Here is a 25402-nt window from a genome sequence, read left to right as displayed (position 1 = left end):
AGCTCTCATACGGCCCTCTCTTAGCATCCCAACAGCTGGTGCCTGGTACAGCACTGACAGCACCCTCACATACCGTCACTGCCTGGGTACATCACAGCGACTGTGCAGGGATGTGAGCAAAACAAAGAGAGAAAAAAAAGTGAAAGTGCTCCTGGAAATAAACATACTTATCCAATGCAACCAGGATAGTCTGAACAAAACGGGGGGAGGATACAGGAATGAATGTGAGGGAATTCAGAAATGTAGTAGCTACTACCAAGTGCAGGCTACTATACTGTACTGAAGTGGGAGGAGCTAGTTCATAATCTTATTAACTTGCTCCCCAAATTCTAATCTCAATGGAAAGCAATTAACAAAACTCAGATGAGTCCTGCTAACAAAAGGAAGTGATGATTCTTCCTCCTTTCTTTCTTACAGGCAAAAAATTATCTTGGGCATCTAAAGATCTACATTAGGCTGATTTACTAAGTTCTGACTTCATCTAATGCTTTTGTGATTTTTAGGAAAGATGTGTTGTTGTTTTTTTTTTAAAACTTCATTTTTCTGCCTCATTAGTAACTCAGACTTGAGCATTTGCTGCTAATTCTGAGTTTATAGAGTTGAAACAGCATAAAAATGCCTTAAGTCCTGACTGCTCTCCTTCTGGGTACAGTCATTGAAAGGGACACTGAGAAGAGACTCAGTGCCACTATGCCAAGAGGTCCTGCAAACAACAGGCTGTTACACTGCAACAACTGTGCCTTTCTGATTGGTGGTAAGAAGGGGAAGGGGAAGGGGAAGGGGAAGGGGAAGGGGAAGGGGAAGGGGAAGGGGAAGGGGAAGGGGAAGGGAACTTGTGGAGAAAAAGAAGAGTAGCTTCCCTTCCCTCTTGCACTACCAAAGAGAGTATTTCAACATTTTTAAGGACTAAATTATATCCTCATGACTCATGCCATGACAGACGCCCGCCTCCTCCCACCAACTCCAGCACTGTCAGCACCGAGGGGCACCAACATCAGGCTCAGAGCACAGGGGCTGAGCACATCAGCAAAGAGTTTGACCCCAAGTGCTGTGGTGTTCTCAAGAGTACAGCGGATTTCTGACAAAATCACCTTCAGTGAACATCCTCATTTACTCTGAATCATCCTGAACAGTAACATACTTCAGCCCAGCTTGAACTTTGTGCTTAGTCTCTTTTCAGGCCACCACTTGAAATGCATAAGGAGTGAGGAGGGTGGGGAGGGGGGCTGCAGCACACCGCTTTCTCTCCGCCGGCATTACACAACGCCCATTTTTACACTGTTGACATAATTATTTGGCAGCACGCTGCATCCTGAACAAACACCAGCAAGTACAAAGCCACACCGAGCCACCTCCAGTCACAGCCGAACACGAACAGCACCGAAACGTGAAATCAGCGCTTCGAGAGGCTCGTTTCAGAGTCAGTGACAGACCCAGACCGAACTCCTGCACTAAGAGGCGCCCGGCGACGCGCAGACCTAGCGCTGCTCGGCGGCCCCGCGGCCGTTCCACCTTAAGGCGGGCGCTGCCGTCCCTCAGCCGGGCCCCGCGGGCTGGCGGCGGCCCCGAGCCCGCAGCCAATCCCCGGCCTCCAGCGCGGCCCCGGCCCCGCGCTGCCCCGGCCCCGGCCCCGCGCTGGAGCGGGCGGCACCGCGGCGAGGGCGGCCCCGGAGGGAGGCCGTGGAGTGAAAGCCCTGGGGCTCCGAGCGCTCCTCCGTCCTGCATATTTTTTTTTTTTTCCCAGAATTACTGGATTCCATAATTCAGGCGCTGCAGCAACTCTCCTGTGAGGAGACAGCTGAGAGTGCTGGGGGCTGTGCTGCCCGTTCTCATCAGTGACAGCTGCTGTCAGCACTGCCCAGTGCCAGGACCGAGGCAGCGGGCCCAAAGTGGCGCACAGGAGTGAGCACCAGGCAGCGCCGTGGTGCCGTGCGGGTGATGCACCCTGGCACGGGGTCTCTCCTCGCTCCAACGAGATGGCCAGCCGTCACCCGGGGCTTGGAACACAGGCAGCTTCAGAAGCCCCCTGCTCCTATCCTGCATGCTGCCTTCAGTTTACTTCAATCTCAAAACAGACCTGTGCATTGATAGTAAACACTTTCCTATGGTCTTCCATTCAAGATTCTCACTTAAGGGCACAAACCAACCTGTTTCTGCAACCATTTCTGTACTGCTTGCAGGCTTAAAAAAACCACCACCCAAAGCTACTGAACCATTTGGCGGAACGGTTTTGAACTAAAAGAGGGGAGATTTAGATTAGATGTCGGGGAAATTTGTCACTGTGAATGCAGAGAGGCGCTGCAAGAGGCTGCCCAGAGAGCTGTGGAACACCTCCAGGGATGGGGCATGAGAGCTGGGCTGGACAGGCTCTGGGCAGCCTGATCAAGTGGCTGCTCTGGTGCTTTGCAACCCCGCCTATGGCGGAGGGGTTGGATGATCTCTGAGGTCCCTTCCAACCTAAGCCATTCAATGACTCTTACTAACCACATCAACTTCACAATTTTCACAAATGCAACAGTACCTGCAGCACATTTCAAAGCCGCGTACAAACCAAACCCATAAGGCCACAGATAGTTATGGTGAAACACACTTACTTCTTCTGCCCTCTCTGTTTGCGCGGCACTGAGTTTTGCTTTGGAGTCCTCTCACAAGCTCCATCGGCGCTGTCGCTGGCGTCGCTCTTGTTTAAAGGCTGGTTCTTCCATGGGATGACGTACCCAGGAGTTGGGCTGAATTGTTTTAAATCTCCTTGTCCTAACGAGCTTCGTTCACCACAGTAACAAAAGGCGCAGAGTTGTTCGCTGTGGGAGGGAAGATGATTATTTGGGAGGGGGAATACAGCAGAAACTGTTCCATCCAAAATCAGCTTCTGTGCCAGGTCAACCCTTCATACCAAAACAATGGCAGTTCCCAAGTGCTGTCAGAACCCAACATTATGGAAGTCCATTTCCAACTACTTATGTAAAAGAACTTTTGCACTCACAAAAGCGCATGACTCCAAAAAGCAAACAAAACCCACCAGGACATATCCAAATGGTTAACATAACCTATCCATTCAAAACTTCTCAGCGTGTGACAGTTTGTTACATCCCAGCTGTAAGGGGATGGGAAGTATGAGCGCTGTGTCTCGAGGCACACGTTAGGTAAAAGGTGGCAGAAAACAGGGTAGGGTAGAAGAGAGTAGGGTAGAATAAACATCATTAACAACCACCCTCATTATAAGACCTCAGCATTGCCACCACAAAAAAGGGAAAGCCTTCTGTACATGGTGCACATGTACTACACATGTACCTTTCTACAAGCACATACACAGTGTGCTTATATCAAAAGATTTATTAAACATGGAAACAACAGCACGGGAATAGTCACAGCCATGACTGCAGTCACTCTGAGCAGGGTATGCACGAATCCAAGAGTCCTCATTTCACATATAAAAACAACACCTTGAAGCTTTACTAGAGGAGATGTCTATTTACAGAACTGTGACCATTGAGCTCTCCCTGTACCATTTGCAATTACGTTTTAGCATGCATAACATAGCAGCAGCACTGAAATGACAGCTCTGACAGCCCTCCTTGTGTCACATCATATGGAATCTACTGAAAAATATTTCTATAATAAACATATCCACAAACTTAAAATGTGAACTTCTGCAACTAATGCAGTTTGCATTGGTTTCAAGGGAGGCCATTTAACACATTTTTATGCTTAAATGAGCAATTCTGTTTTCTTCATATTTACGCCTTGAAGACCCCATAAAGATGCCTCAGGGAATCAGGCACTTGGCTGGAGGCCTCGTTTTGACTGGATCCCATTTAAATAGATGTAAGCGCATCTGCAATCTGCAGATTTGGGTTTTGGTCTGCGCTGGCTGCGTGGATGAGAGAGGTAATGTGGGAAGAAGAGGAGATCTTAAAGCTAAGCTTGTGCGTAATATTTACTGAATTTTGAAAGGAGAATATAGAGTGCCCATGCCTTTCCAGCCAGGTGAGGCATGAGCTGCAACAGAAGAATAAAGTAAAAAAGTTCCAACTCAGCACAGAAGACACTGAGAATCCAGGAAAACCCCTCCGACTTGATTTTGCACACTCTGAGCCAAGTCCTTTGCCCTCACCATAAAACAACACCAGGAGAAAAAAGAAAAAAAAGAAGACAGCAAATACAAGTACATGAACTGCTATTACAGTACTGGTAATACCAGGCAGAGTCTAATGAAGACAGCAGTGTATCATGAATTCTTAGCCCCAGTTGAGGCCCCACACTTTCACTTACACCATGTAGGCAGCACTGCTCTTTCTCCAGGGCACACATACTCCTACGTGGGGACACGCAGCTCAGTGGGCACATAAAAGAGGTCCCATTCCTGGTACTCAGATGAACAACCTGCCATAGTACTGGTGGGGAATGTTCATCTTCATATTTCTGACTTCAGTCACACATCTCACATGGTTCCACCCAAACTGATGGCAAACATCTGCCACTTTCCAGAAATCTTTAGGAAAAGGTACCCAAAGGTAAAATGATGTAAAGAAAAATGACAATAAACGTAGCATGAGAACGGGAGTTGTGTGGTTACAGCTGAAAAGTAGGTATGTCTCTGTCAAGCTGGTTCTCAGGGTGGCATAGCAAGCCACAACTGCTATTTGTATGTCAGCGAGTGTAACCTATCAGACCAGTAGCAAAACCTGACCTGACCTCGCAGACAGAATTTGTAAGAGGGTAAGCAAAGCTCTTTGGGCTAGCTGAGGCTGGAGAGACTTGTGAGGGGACTTAAGGGATTTAAGCAGGCAGCACAATGGCCTATAAATTACAGTAGTTACAAACATGAGATTATCCACGGCGGAATAAATAATTATTCACACATCCTGTTAGGACAGACTGTCACTACTCACTAACAGACTTGAGGATAATTACGACTGAAGGAACAAAGCTCCTTCAAATGAAGTCGTAGCAAACATGCAATAGTGTTAAGACTTAGAAAAGAATATGAAGCAGTAATTTTGACAAACATGAACTTTCTAAGCCGTAGTACCTTCCAAAGGCATGCAGGGGTAAAGCAGACGTTTCTGGAGGCTGCCTGGATCACAGCTTTCTGCGGGCGGAACGAACAGCAGAGCTGGGAGATTCACAGCTCCGCCGTGGGAGCGGTGTGGACAGCTGTGCTGCTGTCAGGAATCAGATGGTTTGTGCTGCTGCTGCTCCAGCAAAGCTGTGGACGCAGCTGAAGGAAGCGCTCCCAGCAAGGAGGGGGGTTGGGGAATCCTTTGCTAAAGGCTCGTAGGTGCATAAGTAAAAGAAAGGGGAAGCGGAACGTGGTCAGACTGCTGTCAAGAGGCTGAGAAAGGAGGGGGGAGGGGGAGGGAGGAGAGATTATCAAAGTCATAAAAAAAAAAAGGTTCTGATGCTTTCAAGGGAGAATGAACAGAAATGCATTGAGCACCCAGGGAGCTAGCAGCAAACAGAGCCAGCGTACTCCCTGCCCAGCAAAAAGCACCAGTGCTCTGCTCCTTGACTTGCCACGCTGCTGCTCTGTCATGCAATACAAAGTGGCCAGTTCCACCGCGTGAGCCTTTTAGGTGTGAGTGCTCAGTAAATATTTTAAGTTATGTCTGTATGGACAGAAGGTAGAGTTTTTTTATTCATATCATCTGAGGATAGCAGAAAGTACTTACAAATCTACTTTCCATATGTCAATATGCAATTAGAGGATCTAAATCTGTGGTGCAAGTAGAGCTCTCATATTGAAGATAACAAAATTGAGATACTGGCAACTCTTAAGATCAAACTCAAGATCTGTTATCATAATTAGCATATTTTCAGAACAGCCTAATTCAAAATGGGATAACAAGCAAGAGATGGTGTGTTACATATCTTTTTATAAGCTTCTGAAGAAAAAAAGAAGCTTAAGCTCACCAATACTGCACTGAAGACACACTTATGAAGCTCCAAAGGAAAATTTAAATTCATCATTATTGTTAACTTCAATGCAACTCTAAATTTTCCTAGAACAGATGCTACCTTACACACATAAAGTTTAAACTTCCACAGGTGGTTCATTGCCAGGAAGAGCTGGCAGCTCACCTCATCCTAAAGGACTTCATACATTTGTATGCCCACAAATCTTAATACATGATGCAAAGAAAAACATTTTCTGAACAAAACAGACGTGCAGCTGGATTTAAGAGATTCAGTAAAAGGTGATGAATTTAACACCTGAGCTAATGCCTGGTCCCACCAAGCCTTGAGAGGAAGTCCAACTTTCTGAGAAGCTCAAAGAGATGCCCTGTCTGACAAAATCATGTAAATCTCAGCACTCTGCTGCTGCCATCGTCTCCTGCAAGCCTCTTCCACAAGCAGAACTGACACAGCTCCCTGACAAGAATCTCAGATGCTACAGTTCTCCACAGTCTGCATCCCAGCAAAAGAAAAGAAAATGCCCTACAGACAGTTAATCCTGGAGGAAGAGAGAACAGTCACAATTTACTTAAGTGATGACATATGGACATTTAGGACTCATCCTAAAATACAAACTTTCTTGTTCAAAGGATTTTGTTTCGACACAGCATTGGGCAACCAGTTGCACAATATTAAATTATAACCAGAGAGGAAAAACATCTTCTGGCCGGCTTGCAAATATTCCGTTAGGGAATTAAGGTAAAACTGATGGTCCCCAAAACTTTGTTAACAGAACTAAGGCTGACCATCAGACTTACCAACACTTAAAGAGCACTGAGTGCCACTACAGTTAAACCCCCAAGAGCAAACAGAAGCCCTCAAGGATCCTTCTGAGTTGGCAAATGGCACCAGGGTATCCTGTGTCAGCCAAGGCTCTGTGACAATGAGCAGATGTGCAGACTGAATTAAGGAAACATGCTTTGTTTACAAGGTCTCCCGTATCTCACAGATCTATGCTCATGTCTGCATGAGTGTTGCTGTGCTGCAGACAGAAATGATTTCACATTGGTCTCTGAGTTACTGTGACCCTCGATGGGATCAGCAGTGACCCCTCACCCTCCTGCTCTTCATACCTGGGTGGAACTCGGGACAATTTGCAGCCATGTGGGGCACTGCTGTTCATCCACAAGCCGAGGGAACACACCTCTGCCTCCTTTCGTCATGAGAATCCTTTCCTACAAGCACACCTCTGCAATTCTCTTCACATCCCCAGGAGACCTGCACATCCCATTGCCAAGGAAGAAAGCAAGTGCTGTGCTGATCACATCTACAGGTATGGTGCTTTAAGGTACGTGCTGCTTCTAATACTAAATGATGAAGGAGAAGGCCTGGAGAAAATCCCTCAGCCTCCTATTCTGCATAGATGTGCTAAGGATCCCCTTCTTTCAGGGGAACCCAAAAATCCAACAGAGATGAACAGAAGCTCTTCACAGCAGGAGAAATACGAACTCATGAATTCAACTCAACAGATGCTCTCTTCTTACATCTTCTCAGACTACATCTTCTTACATCTCAGACTTACATCTTCTCCTCCCAGGCTACAATGGAACAACAACTGTCAAATAATTGTACTGTGCGTCTCATCTTTTCAAGCACTCTGATTATTAAGAGCAGATCTTGTCACTGCTGTTGACACAGGAAAACCCAGGTTGTGGCAGTTCTGTTATGGTCTGCTAGCCATAACCACTGCCTTAACGTGATGACCACTGACATGGCCTTAACAGGCGATCACTACTGCTATTTACTACAACTGCATTAAAGTTTTTCATTTAAAAACTAAAAAGAAAGCAAAGAGGGTATCATTTGATTTTTGCCATGAGTTTCCTTCTAAATGAATCATGTAATCATTTTTGTAACTGTCCAGAAATGTCTTTGGGATGCCTTTTTCACATACACCTTAGCACTTCTGAAAGGTAAAGCTGAGAGGATTTATGCCTACTTTGCACAGTATAAGCAAACTTGTTACAGATTTAAAATGTTTTAGTGTGCATTTTTCACAATTACAAATAAGCTCAACACAATGAAACAGAATACTTGGGAGCAGAGCAGAACTTATCATAGAATGGTTTAAGTTGTACTCAATGACCTTTAAAGTCCCTTCCAACTCCCCTCCAAGGAGCAGGGAGTCGACAGAACAGAGGGATGTGTACAGTTTATCAAAGCAGACTGATGAGAATTGGCCTTGAGAATTAGTTTCCCAGCTAACCCTGTTAGTTGTTTTACCGTATGTTAAAAGGCAAAATTAAACACTACGGGGGATCTACTATTTACTTAGCTGTGCCAAGTTGTGATAATGCACTCTTTGCCTTCGCCCTCATTTTATGTTGTGTTATTTACAGAGTAAATTGTTTTTCTCCTTAGTGAAGATGTAGCATTGTATCGCTTCTGAAAATTCAAATCAAGACCTGCAAGCTGCGTTTTAACAGAAAACAGATCCCTGACTTCAAACGATTCCAGTGGTCTGCATCAGTGTGTGTTCTAATATGCGAGATACTCACAGAGGTGAAGTTATTATAACACTTTGGGAAACATGGAATATTGCCTTTTCATCACCTCAATATCGTGTCAGTCTCTGAGCTTTGATAATAAAGAAGCTTGAAGGAAAACTACTAATGCACACTTTGGAGCAATCCCATCACAAGAGACTTCATCTCATGACACCCTCATCCCAATGACTTCCCATCGATAGAGCACAGCAACACAATCCATTGCCCTGTTGAATGGATGATATTGAGGCCTGAGAAACATGAAAAGTACAAAATAGAGATGTTACAAAGATGCAGAATTTCGCAGATGTAAGCTATATTTAAATGTTTTACATGCGATGTTCTCCTTCAGGAAACTGAATCACAAGACAACTTGAAATTGTGAAGTCACTTGACACTCTACACAGAGGCGGTTTTGAAGGCAGCATGTAAGTGCACAGTACAACTCCTTTAAAAAAAGAAGGGTGGGGGCAGTTTGTATGAACTTCAGAACTTCCTGTGAAGAATTTTCAAACTTCTAAGTTTGCACAAAGCAATTAAACAACATTAGACAGTAATTGCTTTCCAATTTCTTCCAACTGGCACAGTTGGAGTTCTACAGCCATATAATCTACTTAATGATACTCTTGCAATTTGAAAGAAAGCATTACCCCCCTCCAGCATTACCAGCAAAACAACACTTTTTTCCTGAGTTTTTAAGATTTAAAAAGTACAAATATGTACCACATGTGCCAGCTTTAATCTAAACAAATGTTTAAAGTTCAATTAGAACTTCACATGCCATAAATACAGGGGGAGTTATTAAAATGCCAGTGTTAACTAAAGTGAATGCTGGTCTGTTCCAAGGCCAAAGTCTTTCTTCTATGTCCAGCTGAATTGACTCTTGGTCTCAAACAAAAGATCCCACATAGAATACAACTGTCAGCAGACCTCAAAGGTGGTACTTCACACTGTTTTGAGAGGTATTTTGTGAGTGATAAACACCTCCCTCCAAAAAAAGAAGCAGCGTGGCCTGTATCTTCACTGTGCCTTGGCACCCAGGAAGTATTATCTGTTCAATACAGATTCCCTCTTCTGGCAAATCATACACATCATGCCAAAAATGCACTGCCCTTGCAGAGGTGGCAACACCTTTTAGGAGGTTTGTCATAGGTAGCTTTGTATGAATGCTAAATAACATCTTGCCTGAAAAATGCTGAAATTTAATATATACCAAGTTGGCTGTTTTTTCAAGAAAGTCCCATCAGAACTGTTCAGTCACATTAGGGAACAGCAAAGCACGCTGTTCTGCATAATTCAAGCCTCACATCTTTGAACACTTGCTTACAGCAGACATGAAATACAGCAGTGAGGCTCTTCAGCCAGAAGGGCGCTGGGTCAGGTTAAAGGTCCATCCACCCAGTATGGCCAGCGTTGGAAATATGATAAGCAGATGCATGGGTGGTGTTAAAGAACGGAGCAAACATCTGATACTTGCCATGTCCCTAAGTATTTTCAGTTCAGAGCTTTCCTGAATCAGGCACTACTCTTCAGTATTCAGCAATTCTCAGTTTCACTCCCATGAACTCGCCAAGTTTGCTCTTCAATTCACTTTTCTTTTTTTTTTTTGCAATCCATAACATCCTTTGGCAAGGATTTCTGCACCACTCCAGACAACTGTCTGCTGTGTAAAGAACCCCCTCTCTTCATTCTGCATCTGGCCCTGAGAGTTTCATTTGACAAATCCTTAGTTTCTTGTACAGAACAGTCGAACACAGCAAACCCTCCTGAGGCCACCTACCATTCCGTAAGCCTGTTCTCCTCCTCCCCCAGTCTCTTTTACAGACTGAATGGTCCCAACTCATTCGCCTCCTTTGCGTATAAAAGTTACTCCTTACTTCTCAACCTTTTTGATGCTGTGACTCACCTCCAGTTTTCCATATTCCTTTATGGAGGTACAGATATACTTTCTATAACCCCACCAAAGTTAACCCAGGCTTCTTTTTCTGAATGTTTCTGATCCCACCAAGCAGACCACACGTGCTCACGCAAAGCTTTGGCACATCAAAGCTACGAGCTCAGAAACTCTCAGCACTAAGCATGCCCCAGTCTCGCAGCATCTCTCAGACTCCAGATGCACCATCCTTTCCGCATGTAAAGCTCCTGGCAAAGGTTAGAAATGCTCACAGGGACCATCTCTGCCACAAAAGCTTATGGCTGCTCTGAACCCAGATTTTGTCATTTAAATTGCCTGTACTTGCTGTCAGCCCTCTGTATGCCTCCATGAAGAGCAGCACAGATATGAAGAGGAGAAACTCTCATCTGGAATGCACAGCAGTGGAGCAGGAGGGAAGACGAAACCATGGCTTAAGACTTGAACTGGATGTGAAGGAAGGCATGAATGAAGGGGCAGGTTGAGTCCAAACACTGCACGCAAGGGACATGGAAGGTGATGGGGAAACAGGACAATCATAGAATTATAGGATGGCTTGGGTTGGAAGAGACCTCAAGGATCATGAAGCTCCAACCCCCCTGCCACACGCAGGGCCACCAACCTCCACATTCAATACCAGACCAGGCTGCCCAGGGCCCCATCCAACCTGCCCTTGAACACCTCCAGGGACGGGGCATCCACAGCCTCTCTGGGCAGCTGTTCCAGCACCTCACCACTCTCATAGTAAAGAACTTCCCCCTGATATCCAACCTCAGTCTTTCCTCCTTCAACTTAAACCCACTTCCCTTTGTAATAGCACAATAGCACAAATGACACAGAAGCCAAAGGAAGCAGGAAGAGAACAAGAAAAACAAATATGAAAATGGAGGAACTTGTGAGAAGAAATGTCACAAACGGAAGCAGTGGTAAGGGAAATGCAGACCTGTTGAGAAGCCTAGAAAGAATGCCGTAGAGCAGACTGTGCACAAACTGATGAGCAGAAAGTAGGGTTAGAAATGTAAAGAGAATGGAATATGATGATGAATCATCAGTATGAAAAGGAGTCTAACAAATAATGCTGGAGGGGAAAAAAAACAGACAAGTTGACATTTGGAAGAAATGAGAGCGGACACTGCATTCACTGAACACTGGAACTGAACTGGATGCCAGCCTCCTACCACCATTTGCAGCCAGAAAGTACCCATGTAATCCTCAGACAAAGCAGGCATCCCATCCACTTCTGCGCTTGGTCTGCACGAGGCTGCCTACCAAGTACTGCTGTCGGTACTTCAGCATGGCCTGACAGACTGCCAGCCCTGGAATCCAGCTCATGGGATGCTCCTGTCTACCTGCCATCTCTCAGAGGGAAGAAAATCTGTCCAAACAGTGAACAGATCTGGCCTGCCAGAGGTAGGCTGGCTGCCCACAAGTGGCAGGACAGCTGTACATAAGCAACAGGGCAAAACCAGGTGGAGAGAGGCAGCTTAGCAGCCCAGCTGAGACAGAAAAACTGCCGAGGAGCCTTTGTGAGAGGTAAGCTGTGACAGAAAGCAGGGCTCCACAAATCTGGGGAACCTGCTCACACAGCACAGGAGGCATTTCTAAATACAGTTTCAGTGGTTGGATCATCTCTATATAGATGGACTGTGGAGAGCTGTGCAACTTAAAGGCATGGTTATGCATGCCAACCAGGCAAAAGTTCCACACAACAGCATTAAAAACATTAAGGCCACAATGTCAATTGTGCAACTCAAGTATAAGGCAGGATAAAAGCTGCATGTGAAACCTTTCTTGGCCCCTCCCTGTGCATTACCCCTGTTGTGCTTCAGGAGGGATGCGGATCATTTGAAGAGAAATCAGAACAAGGAGAAGAATCAGAGCTCAAGAAAATGTGCTCTAAAAGAAAATGAAAATAGGAAAGAAATTTGGGATTTTTGTCATAACATGCTGGGTAAATGAACTGACAGCCTTTTGCAGAGATGAACGAAGTAATCTATCTTTCATTTTCTCTGGCAGATGGTACAAGAAGTAATGAGATAAACCCAGAAAGAAGAAAATCTGAGTTAGACCTTACAAAAATCTTTTCAACATTAAAAACACTGGAAGATACTGTTTGAGGAAGAGCTGGAATTATTATTACTGGAAGAATTTTTAGCAATTTATATCAAGTTCTGTCCAGAATGACAGCTGTAGTTACCAGCCTTGATGATTAGATGACTTCCAAAGGCCCCTTTCAGCCCTGTGAATCTGAGACAGAACTGCTTTAACAACTATCAGTCTAAAGGCAAAACCATGCAATGATTTCAAGTGCATTGATTTCAGTTGCCCTGTTTCATTCACTGGGTCCACATTCTGCACACAGAATTCTTACAGAGAAGCATTCAAGTAAAACTACAAACCAGGTAAGAACACATGTGCACAAAGTGATCGATGTTTCAGAATTAATCTTAATTCTGGTATCTCCTAAAGTAAGTGCTTGACTTTGCAACTTAAGTTTTAAACATATTTGATATTAAATTTTTTATCTGTTTCCCTCCTGCCTAAAGAGATCTAGCTTCTCCTGCCATCGCTGCAGTGCTGTTCTATCTGGATTATCTAATCTCTGTGCCACTCCACAATTTCTTTTTCCACTGTTACAAGTTTTGTAATGCTCTTTCCTTGGAGATTAAAAAAGAAAGAAAAAGATAAGGAGTGAAGATTATGAAGTTCACTGCTGTTTTTTCACCAGACATTATCTTTGTTCACACAATCAACAAATGTTCATCAACTCCTTCTTTCTGATGGAAGAAAGCACCCCATCTCTCCATCTCCAGCCTCCAAATCTGATCTTAGCAGCAGCAACAAAATGAAAATGCTGTGGTTTGACCAACTGCAAAGTGAAGCAGGAAAGCAGAAAGGGAAATTGCCAAAATCAGGAATGCTCTATGAAAATCTCCGCTTCTGCTTGGTGATGTTAGGACTGTTCTTTCTTACTAGTTCCAGCAAAAGGACAAGTTGATGGAAAATAAAATGAACCAAAAGGTGTTTTGTTCTCCTCTGAAACTGTGCTTCCAGGCCATTCTTGTTAGCTTTCAGTGCTTGGAGATGACAATGTGGGAAATAGGAGGAAGGTAGAAGTGGGCTCTGCTGCAAGTCCCAGCCGGCTCCTGGCTCTGCTCCTACAGGCAGCACAGGCCAAGCACAGCCTCCTTCCCAAGCGTCTGGACTGCGCTCAGCCCTACGTCCTGGGCTGACACAGGCTTCTCACAGGGCTTATGAAAAGAAAAATGGAACAACCCAAGGAAAAGGCTCCAAGCCCCATGGCACTGCTGATACACAGTGCTGGCAGCACTACTTCCACCGCTGCCAGGCTCGATAGTTTATCTTCTCTTGACGTTGCTGCCCCTCCCCACTTGCGGTCAATAATTCACTCATTGCTTCTCAGCACACACACAGGCCTCACCCCTTGCAGCCTGCCCTACCCCTATGGCTCACATGCTATTTATTTCAACGGCTTCAGCATGTTGCCTTCTGAGCAGCTCTCCTCAACCCGTTGTTAAATCCCCACCCCCAATCCCAGGCGCAGAGAACAGCTCTCCTGGAGTCCCCCCCACCCTACACAGGGCAGAAAGGCTCCAAATCTGGAGGCCTTCTCCATCTCCTGTCTCTTGGATATTCCTCACTTGAACTCAGGAAGGATTGGAAGAAAGATGCCACGCTAGGCAAGCTTTGGGGAATCTCTCAGGTTCTGAATGTCCCATCCTGGTTCTGATGCATCCTACTATCTCTACTCACTGTAAGTTCACTATTTTTGTACAGCGAGTTGTTTATTTAAAAGGCTTTGTTTTATGCCCCATGTCCAACGCTTCTCTAATACCTTTCTTTACTACCAAAGACAGAAAAGCAGAATTCACTCATATTCAACTCTGTTTATTGAAAAAGAATGTTCACTCAGAGGGCAGTGAGGCACTGGCACTGCTGCCCAGAGAGCTGTGGGTGCTCTGTCCCTGGAGCTGCTCTGGCTGGACTGATGGGGCCCTGAGCCCTGATCTGGTGAGCTCTGCCCATGGCAGAGGGTTGGAACCGGATGATCTTTGAGTCCCTTCCAACTCAAACCATTCTATGAATCTATGAAAAAGTGATGTATTGCCTACCGCTGGTGCTTTTCTATGTTCTGGCAAATTTCTTCACTGTCTGTTAAAAAATATTCCCATAACTCTCACATACCTAAACTTATATCTTAATTTTTACACATTTCCACTGGATTAATTTAATCACACTATAAATGAAGTAGAAAAACTTATACACAAAGAAATGAAGCTGGTGAGAATGTCTAATTTGGAAACCAACATCTAAACTGTATTCCCAAGTTACAGATTTCAAATCCTTGTGGAGTCCTACTCTATATTGAATCTCAGTACATTTCCTCCCACCATTATTTGAGAAGACCAGAAGTCATTGCTGTGTGTTACTTCACACATTGCGTTTTGTCCTAAGGAAACAGAAACAAGCCACCCAGCATCCAGTCCTTCCAACCTGCAAGGCACAGTGCCTGTGTGAACACCTCACAGACACTAATACAAACGATTGATCAAGGAGTCACAGCTCAGAAGAGGCTTTCTGCTGGTAGGTTTCAAGACACAGTACCAATAAAACCCGGCGTTGTATTTTTTTTCCCACTGTTATGAGGATATCAACAATTTCTCCAACTAACATGACACCAATTAGGCATCCAAATCCTGAACTGACTGGGCGCAGAGAAACCTCAGACTCCCAATTACTGTTGCACATCTCTTGAATACATTTCCTTCAAAAACATCAGAGATGGGGTATGACCATCATTAATTATCAATTAATAGCATTTAGCTTTTTAATGCTTTGATCAGCCGAAGCAATAGGTCCACAATATCCTTTCAATATTGACTAATTAACCTCAGCACTGCAAGCCAGCAGAACAAATAAGTTGAGAACAAATAAGGGCTGGTTCAGAACTATGCCGGGCTTTTGTTTTGGTTTTTTTTTTGCTGACTGTTGTCCAGCTTTTAAGAAAAAGTTTATGGGTAAGGAAAGTGCTGTAATCAACTATTCACTATAACAGCCAGAAAGCAACCTTGACAAGAACAGAAAGCGGATGAAACAGCATTCAGAACAATTTCTGCAAAGGATCCAAAACAGGATGAAATGAAGAATAGAAACAGCTGTTCAGTTCAAGTCACTCTACTTACTGACCACAATTTAGTATTAGCATAGGAAAATGCCATTAAAAGCAGTTTTTGTGCATTTCCTTCAGGTACACACACCAGGTCTATTTAAGCAGAACTCTCTGTAAGGAAGGAAATACCTACTGGAACATAGCAAGTTTGCAGGCATGTGAAATGTGAAAATGATACATGCAGAAAAAAAATTAATTTTTTGTGCATGGGAAAAGTGCTGTGTGTCTGACAAGGAGGAATTAAAATGATTACAGTATTGTCTCCAAGTCTGTCAAAACAGAAATACACCTGTAACTGCCTGCTAACAGACTGGTAACAAACTGCAGCAGAACAGGACTGTTCACAGTAGCTCTCATACTCTGATACTGCTTCAGCAGTGATCACAGGCAGCATGGTTTAGTTTTCCCCAAACAATATCATTAATCCTAACTAATACTTTCACTGATTTGGGGGCAATTTATATTCATAGAATCACAGAAAGACCTGGGTTGAAAAGGACCACAGTGCTCATCCAGTTCCAACCCCCTGCTGTGTGCAGGGTCACCAACCAGCAGACCAGGCTGCCCAGAGCCACATCCAGCCTGGCCTTGAATGCCTGCAGGGATGGGGCATCCACAGCCTCCTTGGGCAGCCTGTTCCAGTGCCTCACCACCCTCTGGGTGAAAATCTTTCTCCCAGTATCTAACCTAAATCTCCTATATTGACAAAAACTTGGAAAAAAAAAATCAGAAATACTGATTTTCCAGTATTACAAATTCTTAAATAAGGAAAAGTACAGTAGAACTGACAAGATGGATATATATAAACAACTGTTTTGCTGTTTTTGTTCCTGAAAACACAGAAATACAACCTGAAAGTTCAGAAATACTTTTATACAAATTTGCTTATGCACCATTTCTCAGGAGGAATGCTTCAGTAACCACAACGCATCTCAATCTCACTTATATCTGCTTGAATTCAAACAGCTAATATGCTGTAATTCGAGAGTTTGCCCATGTAATCTGAGGACAACATTTAAGAAGCGTGCTTTTCACCTCAATCTCCCTGTACACTAATTAAGCCATCGCTCTCATACACAGCAGCTGCCAACACAGACTGTTATTACTGATGCTTCAGAGCACCAGGAGTGTGCCCTGAGCCTGTGCTCCAAGCACTCCTTGCCCCATTCCAAGCCCTGTTCCAGCACCCATCTCTTTGCCCACTCACCTGGTTTTAGCTTCGACACCAACAGAGGCAGTGGAGCTTGCAGACTCCTCGGATACTGAGCGCTGAAGGACGGGTGTTAGCTGCTTGGTGCTGTCCACTTCCACTTGGGCATCCTCTTCTGCAGATTGCTCTTTGACTTCTGTTTGAAAAATACAGATAATGATTATTTATTTCGACTACTAAGACCAGACCTGTAAGCAGACGATGCAAATATCTATTTATAGACAAATTAATTCATGTGTCATCAAACGCAACAGAATAGTAGAGTGACAAAAACCACCTTTATGCACCTAAAACATGAAACTGAATGCTTGTGAAGATTTTTACATACCACAGCATATGATGGTGAGATGGAGATGTTCCATAAGGCATGAGGCAGGGGAGTGGTGCTCAGTGACAACCTTCTCTTAGGAGGCAGCAGGTTTACATGCATTTCCAGCTGCTAGAAGCTGAGCTCTCCTTCTCCCCTCACCTCCTTTTCTGCCCTTTCAGCTCAGAACAAATATTGAGGTGACAACACTAACTTGGGCTATAACACAACGTTTTTCTCTCAGATTTGCTTTAACTTCAATCAAGTCCCTGCACTAGTTCATTCCTGGTCACATTGATTCTATGCTGGCACAGTTGCTAGACAGAAAAATATACATCTACAGCTGACAAAGCTTCTGTTTGTCTAGAAAGTTTGTTTCTGAGCAGAAACATGAACCAAAGGACCAATGAGTGTGCAGCTTAAACTCCGGCCCTGTTAGGTTGTGTCCTCTGTACCACCTGAGTCAGATGTTTGTCAGCAGAACACTGCAGGGCATCACTCTGGGTGCTCCAGCATGCAGGGGCACAAGGGAGCTGCTTAGGGCTGCAGAGCAGTAAAATGCAGTATTTCTGCCCTCCCCAAACCTTTATTTTTAAACCTAAGTAGCAAAAATCATAGGGGTCTGGCTGATGCTCTTTGCCACATGCAGCTTAAGGTACTTTTGCCTTCTGTCAGTGGAGAAATGGTGGAGAGAATCACGGGACCAGAGAATGTTTTGGCTGGGAGGGAACCATCCAGATCCAACCCCTGCCGTGGGCTGGCTGCCTCCCCCTCTCCCCCCCAGCTCAGGCTGCCAAGGATCCCATCCAACCTGGCCCTAAACAGCTCTGGGATGGGGCACCCACACTCTCTGCCAGTGCCACTGAATAAAGCATCTTCTCCAACACTGAACCTGAGCATCTCCTCTCTTAGTTTAAAACCATTCCCCCATGTCCTATTAATATCAGACTGTGACAGAAGAATCCGTGACATAGGTAGGCATGCAAAAAAAAAAAAAAAAAAAAAAAAAAGCTGCTACAAGCTTTCATCTTTTAAATAAGAAAAATAAAAGAGGAAAATCTTCAGAACATAAAATTGCAACTTTAGGAGAGCATATCTCAGTCTGCAATACTGAAATTATACACCCACCAGAGCAGATTAAGAAGGGGAAATCTTTCATACAGAGAGACTGAAGGAAAATTATTCCGTAACCTGGAGTGAACTCATTTAGGGAGGCACTGCATAATGTTTAAAGTCCTCAAAGAAGGCATAAAAAAAAAAAAAATACTTCAGAGAACCACAATGCTGAGAAAAAAGAATAAGAAATTCCTGTACAGGACTGGGTGTGCCAGATATCCGAGCTGGTGTAAGCTGGAATGCTTCATTTATTTTAGTGAAGCTACCCAGTAATTTACATCTGAGATGCTGCTGGACACGTGAAGCACTCCAAAAGGACTGCCTGTCACAAGGCCATATGGTTCACTTGAAAAGCAGCCCACCAGCCTGTCCTGAGGAAAAAAAAAAAAAAAGGCAAAAAAGAGCTTGACAGACGTTTGACACTAAATAAACACCCTGCTGGGAATACATTCCTTGTAATAGTAAACAGCCCCACTAAAAAACAACAACAACAAAAACAAAAATCCCACACAAACAACAACCCCTCCATCTGAACGAACCATCCCTCCAACCATTCTGGGACTGCTGAAACAGGCCGTGCTCTGCAGAGCCCTTTGGAACAAATTGCAGTTAGTTTCCAAAGCATGTTGGATCTGAAAAACAATTTCATGCAAGTGGCCCCAAAATTTCTATGCGCAACCTTAATTAAGAGCAAAAATTCCTTTGTATTAGCCAGATGAGCATCACTGTGCATCCTGAAATGTGCACCGTTCCTATTGAGTTCATAGGTTCTGCATTACTACAGCCAAAACCTCCACACAGCCCAGCACAACCACGCATGAAGTGCTGGAGGAAGATCACCAGAAGTCGTGGCCTGGCTGTGATGCCAGCACCAGCACCTCATCCATTTATTTCACCTAGTTGAGCTTTGAGAAAGGAACCTTGCTGTGCTTTGCACCTGCACAAACATTCCAGTGAACAAAAATCATTTACTGTTCACCATCTTTCATCCCATTACACACGAATGGACACCCATTACAGTAGAAAGGCAAAGTTCAGGAGAGTTGAGTCATTCTCAAGAACTCAAGACAGATTGTTTCCGTACTCACTACATGTGCTCACACCAGTATGGTGCCTTCTTCCTGCTGTTTGCTGCTCCAGCAAGGAAAGGCCCTAAATTATGCTAAAAGAGATGAAGAGCATCTCAAGTGCTGTCTCTGTAATAACCAAACTGTGTCTCAATACGCGCCGCTGGAAGAGCGAAAATGTGGTGCTCACTGAGCCGAATGAGAATGCTTATGTTAGTTTTGTGTGCCATACTTCATCTTTGTGAAAGTTTTCCAACAGAAGATTAAGGAAGAACAGACATAACGAGCACCATGAGTCAAACTCCTAGGATGTGGGGGTCCAGCACTGGCATGGGAAAGGTGCTGCTGATATCCTTATCACTGCTTCAGAGATGTTCCTCCAGCATCTGGCCTGAAACATTATCTGCTTTGCAATGTCTTTAATGAAGACTCATCAGATTTGGCTAGGGCATCCCCTTTTGAAGTTTCTGGGAATGAAGGAACCATGAATAATTAATAAATATGAAGCTCATTTGCAGACGCATATAGAAGGCTTTATTTTGCATCCCATTTTCATGACTGCTTCTGTCAAACTTAAGGTCTTGCCCATTGCAATGAGTTGAGGGGGGCTGAGAATTGAAAAAAATTATGCAATTCCCAACTGTTTGTAAGTTTATTTCCTCAGCAATTATTTTTAATCTCCTTTCTAGAGGAAAACTCAGCAAACACTCAAAGACAATAACTAACAGCATATGCCATTCTCAATACATTACGTAGGTCACCCACTTTTCTAATATGAGCTGGTTTCCTTACTTGCATTGCTTATACACAGAGATACAACAGACATAGGGAGGGTTTCTGAGGCTGATGGAACACAGGCTCACATGTGAGAACCCTGGTTTTTGTGAGCCCACCTGTGGCTCTGGTTCCCTTCATGAATGCCAGTGGGAAAGAGAAGTCTGGTGATGGCTGGAACGTCACTACATGGTCACGGTTTTCTTTGGAGATGTGGTGAAGCAATAGTAATGAAGCAATGCTGACCAGAGTCTAAATTGCCCCTTCTCTGTTTCCTAGTAATCACAAGATGCTGTTCTTCAGGTCACTTGGGTAAACCCATGGCAAGATAAGGAGATATGTGTGCAGACTCTGCTGTGGCAATAGGGCAAAGATATCAGCATATCCCTAAGTTTTGTTACTGCTGCTGTTGTTTTTTGAAGGGAGAGGCTGGGTGTTATTCAGTTAGGAACTATTTTCCAAGGCAAAAACTAGAAAAAACAGCCAAAAATGTAAGAAGTTCTGTCATCACAAAAATCTCCTTTAAAATCTTACAGACACTCTTCAGTATGCAGTACCCCTGGTGGGAAAAAATAAATAAAAATAAAAATAAAAGCAGTGGCAATAAACGTAACATAAAAACCCTACTGCTGTTCTGATGCACCGAGTCGGCTGTTCAGCCCATTCACCGGCTGGGACTCCGCTGTCAGACCTACTTCCAATTTGGCAGACAGCAAAGCAAACGTTAGGAGCTTCCAGCACTCTCAATAAGAACAGAAAGCATTACAGGCTGGAAAGTGCCAGTACCAGCGAGTGCAGCAGGGGCATCGCTGGGGTCTCAGCTGCTGCTTACTGATGTGTCTTCTGCAAAAGGGAATCGTAACTTTTTAACTTGTAGCCACAGTTGTTGTTTGCACAGAAAGGGGCATTGCTGCTGCAGACAAAGCCTAACGTGACCAAGTGTTTCAGATGGCCTTCTAGGGCTCTACAAAAGCAAGACCAAAATGCTCCACTTTCTAGGAGAAATTATTTCCCTTTCCCACCTCACCAACAAAGCAGGTATCTGTTCACCAGAGTTCAGGACACAGAATCACAGAATGGCCAGGGTTGGAAGGGACCTCAAGGATCAGGAATCTCCAACCCCCTGCCACACGCAGGGCCACCAAGCTCCACATTCAATACCAGACCAGGCTGCCCAGGGCCCCATCCAACCTGGCCTTGAACACCTCCAGGGACGGGGCATCCACAACCTCTCTGGGCAGCTGTTCCAGCACCTCACCATCTCTCATAGTAAAGAACTTCTCCCTAATATCCAACCTAAATCTTTCCTCCTTCAACTTAAAACCATTTCCCCTTGTCCTGCTGTTTTCTACCCTTTCAAAGAGTTGACTCCTCTCTTGTTTATAGGCTTCTTTAGGTACTGAAAGGCTGCAATGAAGTCACCCCGCAGACTTCTTTTCGCCAGGCTGAACAAGCCCAGCTCCCTCATCCTCACAAGAGCAGAGCAGAGAGGGACAATCACCTCCTTGTCCCTGCTGGCCTCCCCTCTTCTGATGAAACCCAGGATACCATTTGCTTTCCGAGCTGCAAGAGCTCACTGCTGGCTCATGTTCAGTTTTTCATCCATCAGGACCCCCAGGTCCTTCTCTGCAGAGCCAGAAGACACAGAACACAGAACAGAACCATTGCCTCAACATCACCTTTGTAAGGCCCAGCGCCTTACAAATCGTCACCTACAGCACCCTCTGAAGTGCAGCAATCTTCCATACCCCAGCCTTTTATGAATGGGTTTTAACAGCCAAAAATGGGGAAACAAATTGACACGCTGTGGCTAAACAGCCCCACACACACCACCAGGACACCACAGAGCCAAACCAGGGTTACTTAAAGACACGCAGAAATGGTTGCTAATAGCTACTGACTTTACATGGCCTTCAGTAAGTTTGTAGCCATACAGTTCTGCTGAACACACAACTGTGGGGGAGGGGGAACAAAGCAGACAGAAGTTCAAGCGTGACAGCAATGACCAAACGCACAAACTGCTTTGGCATAAACAAAGTCTTCATCTTAAGTCAACAGTGCCAAATTCCATTCCCAAAAGTAAGATGCATGACCACATCAGAAGTCGTTGGTTGGTTTTTGTTTTGCAAGTGATGCACATCTTGCATTTACAGACCTCTCCATAGCCTTCTTTCACCTGCTGAAGGCCAGCACAGTGACTTACCTACTTGGAACCTCATTACAAATGGAGACAAGGAGAGAGCCTTTTATTGCCTTTTGGACATTTCATTGTCTATGCAACACTTCATCCAAACAGATGTATTTGATATAAAAAAATCACATCATGCAAATTTTGTACTCATTACAAAATAAAAATATGGCTTTTGGTGTACAGCCATCTAAACCAACTTATGTCATTGTAAACAACGTATTCTGGATAACCAGCTACAAGTGATCAGACATCACAAGCTGGAGGTGGTGTTCCATAGCATTCATCTGCTTACTTTTCCATCATTTGTTTTTCAGGTCTTTTTGAAAGGCCTTTATTTTTCATGCCTACAACATTCAGTAGCAAGAATATAAGTACATGCTGAGCGCAAGCACACCTACCTTTATGCTCTGACCATGACCTGATGTCTCCTCATTTTTGTGTTATAAAACAAAATGAATCATCACTCCCTGTTCATTTTCTCCCTGTCACTCATCATTCTGAAGGATCCTATTAAATTCCTCCTCAGTCATATAATTTAAGGTTGAAGTCTTTTACCTTAACTGTTCCCTGCACAGAAGCTATTTTTCCTTTATAATACTTGCTGGCCTTCCCTGTATTTTCCCTATTATAGTTTGTCCTATTAAAGAAGGGGAAGCAAAACTGCATACAGCATTTAATATGCTGTCATGTCACAGATTTATAAAGCAATAGGGAAAAAAAAAAGAGACACCCACAACATTGGGTGTTATTCCTATGTCAGTTGTTCTTAAAACGTTCTCCTGAAGTCACCAAAGTCCTGGCAATCTGAAGAACAGCAGTATCACCTTCTCAGGTAGCAAAGGATATTTGAGAGCCAACTTCTGTTTCTACAAAACACAGAAGGTTATTTTCCCCTGCACAATGTTTTACAGACACTGTATCAGTTTTCTGTGGTCCTTCCTCAGCGCTTTGCAAATGGGTATTTCTTCTTCATAGAAGAAGACGTTATAGCAGCCCTCCAGGACCTGAAGGGGCCTACAGGAAAGCTGGGAAGGGACTTTTTATAAGGGCAGGTAGCGACAGGATGAGGGGAAATGCTTTTAAACTAGAAGAGGGTAGGTTTAGACTAGATACTGGGAAGAAAGTCTTCACTGTGAGGGTGGTGAGACACTGAACTGGTTGCCCAGTCGGGCTGTGGATGCCCCTCTCTAGAAGCATTCAAGGCCAGGCTGGATGGGGCTGTGAGCAACCTGGTGGAGAGGGAGGTGTCCCTGCCTACAGCAGAGGTGCTGGAACTAGATGATCTCTGAGGTCCCTTCCAACCCAAACCATTCTATGACTCTATTTTCCTGCAAACATTTATATCATCAGCTACTTTTGTTCACTTCTTGTATCTGATGCAGAGAATGGTTACCAGGGCAGATCCTTACAGGACTCCAAAGCCAATCCATTCCTAGCAATGATTTCAATTAGGCAGGACTGAGATCCAAACTTCCTCAGCAGCTGTTTTACCAAATTGGTGAGTCAGCTTTACTAAAAAGTGAGATAGAACTGAAATCTACCCCAAACAGTACCATATCCAGCCATTCTATCAGAAGAGTGCATGATACCAAAGATCCATGCTACCATTTCCACATATTTGACTGGTCACACCAACACCAATTCCCCTACCATCACTGCTGTGTCCCTATTCATTGCAGGGAGTTGGACTAGATGGCCTTCAGAGGTCCCTTCTGACTCTCAGGGTTCTGTGATTCTATGACTAACAAAACAGCAGCAGGAGCACTAGGCTGCAGAAGGCTGCATGAGCAGGGGCCTGGAAAACTTCAAAAACCTGTTGGTTATGTTTCACAAAGCATAGTTTTGTATGTAAACTGCAAAACCAGCACTGAAGAAAATCAGTTTTAAAAGGTTGCATTTCAGAAAGAACCTCCACAGTGAAAAACTGAGTGAGATTAGAGTTAATTTTGAAACAAAGAGACTCCGCAACAAAACAGTGCCACAAACTCCTGAGGTATCAGAAGTCAGAGGGAAAAGATTTTAATGTTTTCTAAATGGCCCGTCAAGTTTGGATGATGATAATTATCAACTGAGACTAATTAATTAAAGGAAAATGTACAGTATCTTCAGGCTGCATGCGATTTCCTTATTACAAGCGAATCACCAGAATAAGAGAAATAGTAAGATGCTTATAGCAATAAAGGCCCAATGAAGGCCCCTCGGTTCTGACAGTTCTTCCAGTGTCTGGACAAGTAGCAGACAGCTACGTAGTAAAGAGGGAACTCAGAATCACGGGTTGGAAGGGACCTCAAGGATCATGAATCTCCAACCCCCTGCCACACGCAGGGCCACCAACCTCCACATTTAATACCAGACCAGGCTGCCCACGGCCCCATCCAACCTGGCCTTGAACACCTCCAGGGACGGGGCATCCACAGCCTCTCTGGGCAGCTGTTCCAGCACCTCACCACTCTCTCTGTCAAGAACTTCCCCCTGACATCCAACCTAAATCTTCCCTCCCTCAACTCCAAACCATTTCCCCTTGTCCTGCTGTTATCTACCCTTTCAAAGAGTTGATTCCCCTCCTGTCTGTAGGCTCCCTTTAGGTACTTAAAGGCTGCCATGATGTCACCCCACAGCCTTCTTTTCTCCATGCTGAACAAGCCCAGCTCCCTCAGCCTGTCCTCATAGGGGAGGTGCTCCAGTCCCCTGATCATCTTCGTGGCTCTCCTCTGGACCCTCTCCAACAGCTCCCTGTCTTTCTTGTATTGGGGGCTCTACACCTGGACACAGTACTGCAGATGGGGCCTCACAAGAGCAGAGTGGAGGGGGACAATCACCTCCCTGTCCCTGCTGGCCGCCACCCCTCTTTTGATGGAGCCCAGGATACCATTTGCCTTCTGAGCCAGAAGGGCACACTTCTGGCTCATGTTCAGTTTTTCATCTTTCAAGACCCCCAGGTCCTTCTCCACAGGGCTGCTCTCAAAGACTGCTCCTTCCAGTCTGTATGGATGCCTGGGATTCCTCCGGCCCAAGCGCAAAACTCTGCACTTTGAACTGCTCATTATTTAATGAGTACACATATCACTACTGGCCCCTAAACACACTTATGTGTGCTTCTAAGCACATACTTGTTCCAAATATTTATGGATAAATTTAATCTATAGGCAATGCCCTCAGTGGTGTCAGCTCTTCCCTTCATTAATTTCAGAAG

At 44.6% G+C, this 25402-nt stretch overlaps 1 protein-coding gene across 1 annotated transcript in view; it reads right to left on the bottom strand.

The window, feature by feature from the left end:
- The window catches only part of KMT2C (lysine methyltransferase 2C), a 186312-nt gene that overhangs the window by 108529 nt on the left and 52381 nt on the right, over positions 1-25402 (bottom strand). The window contains 2 exon segments of the mRNA XM_042889179.1: positions 2595-2801; positions 16752-16890. Coding sequence (XP_042745113.1) covers positions 2595-2801; positions 16752-16890 — 346 coding nt within the window.

Source organism: Lagopus leucura, unplaced genomic scaffold (genome assembly GCF_019238085.1).
Source record: "Lagopus leucura isolate 7727_CA_CO unplaced genomic scaffold, USGS_WTPT01 Super-Scaffold_100157, whole genome shotgun sequence".
Classification (NCBI taxonomy): Eukaryota; Metazoa; Chordata; class Aves; order Galliformes; family Phasianidae; genus Lagopus; species Lagopus leucura.
The sequence above is the reverse complement of the archived record's forward strand: the minus strand, read 5'-3'. Positions and strand labels throughout refer to the sequence as shown.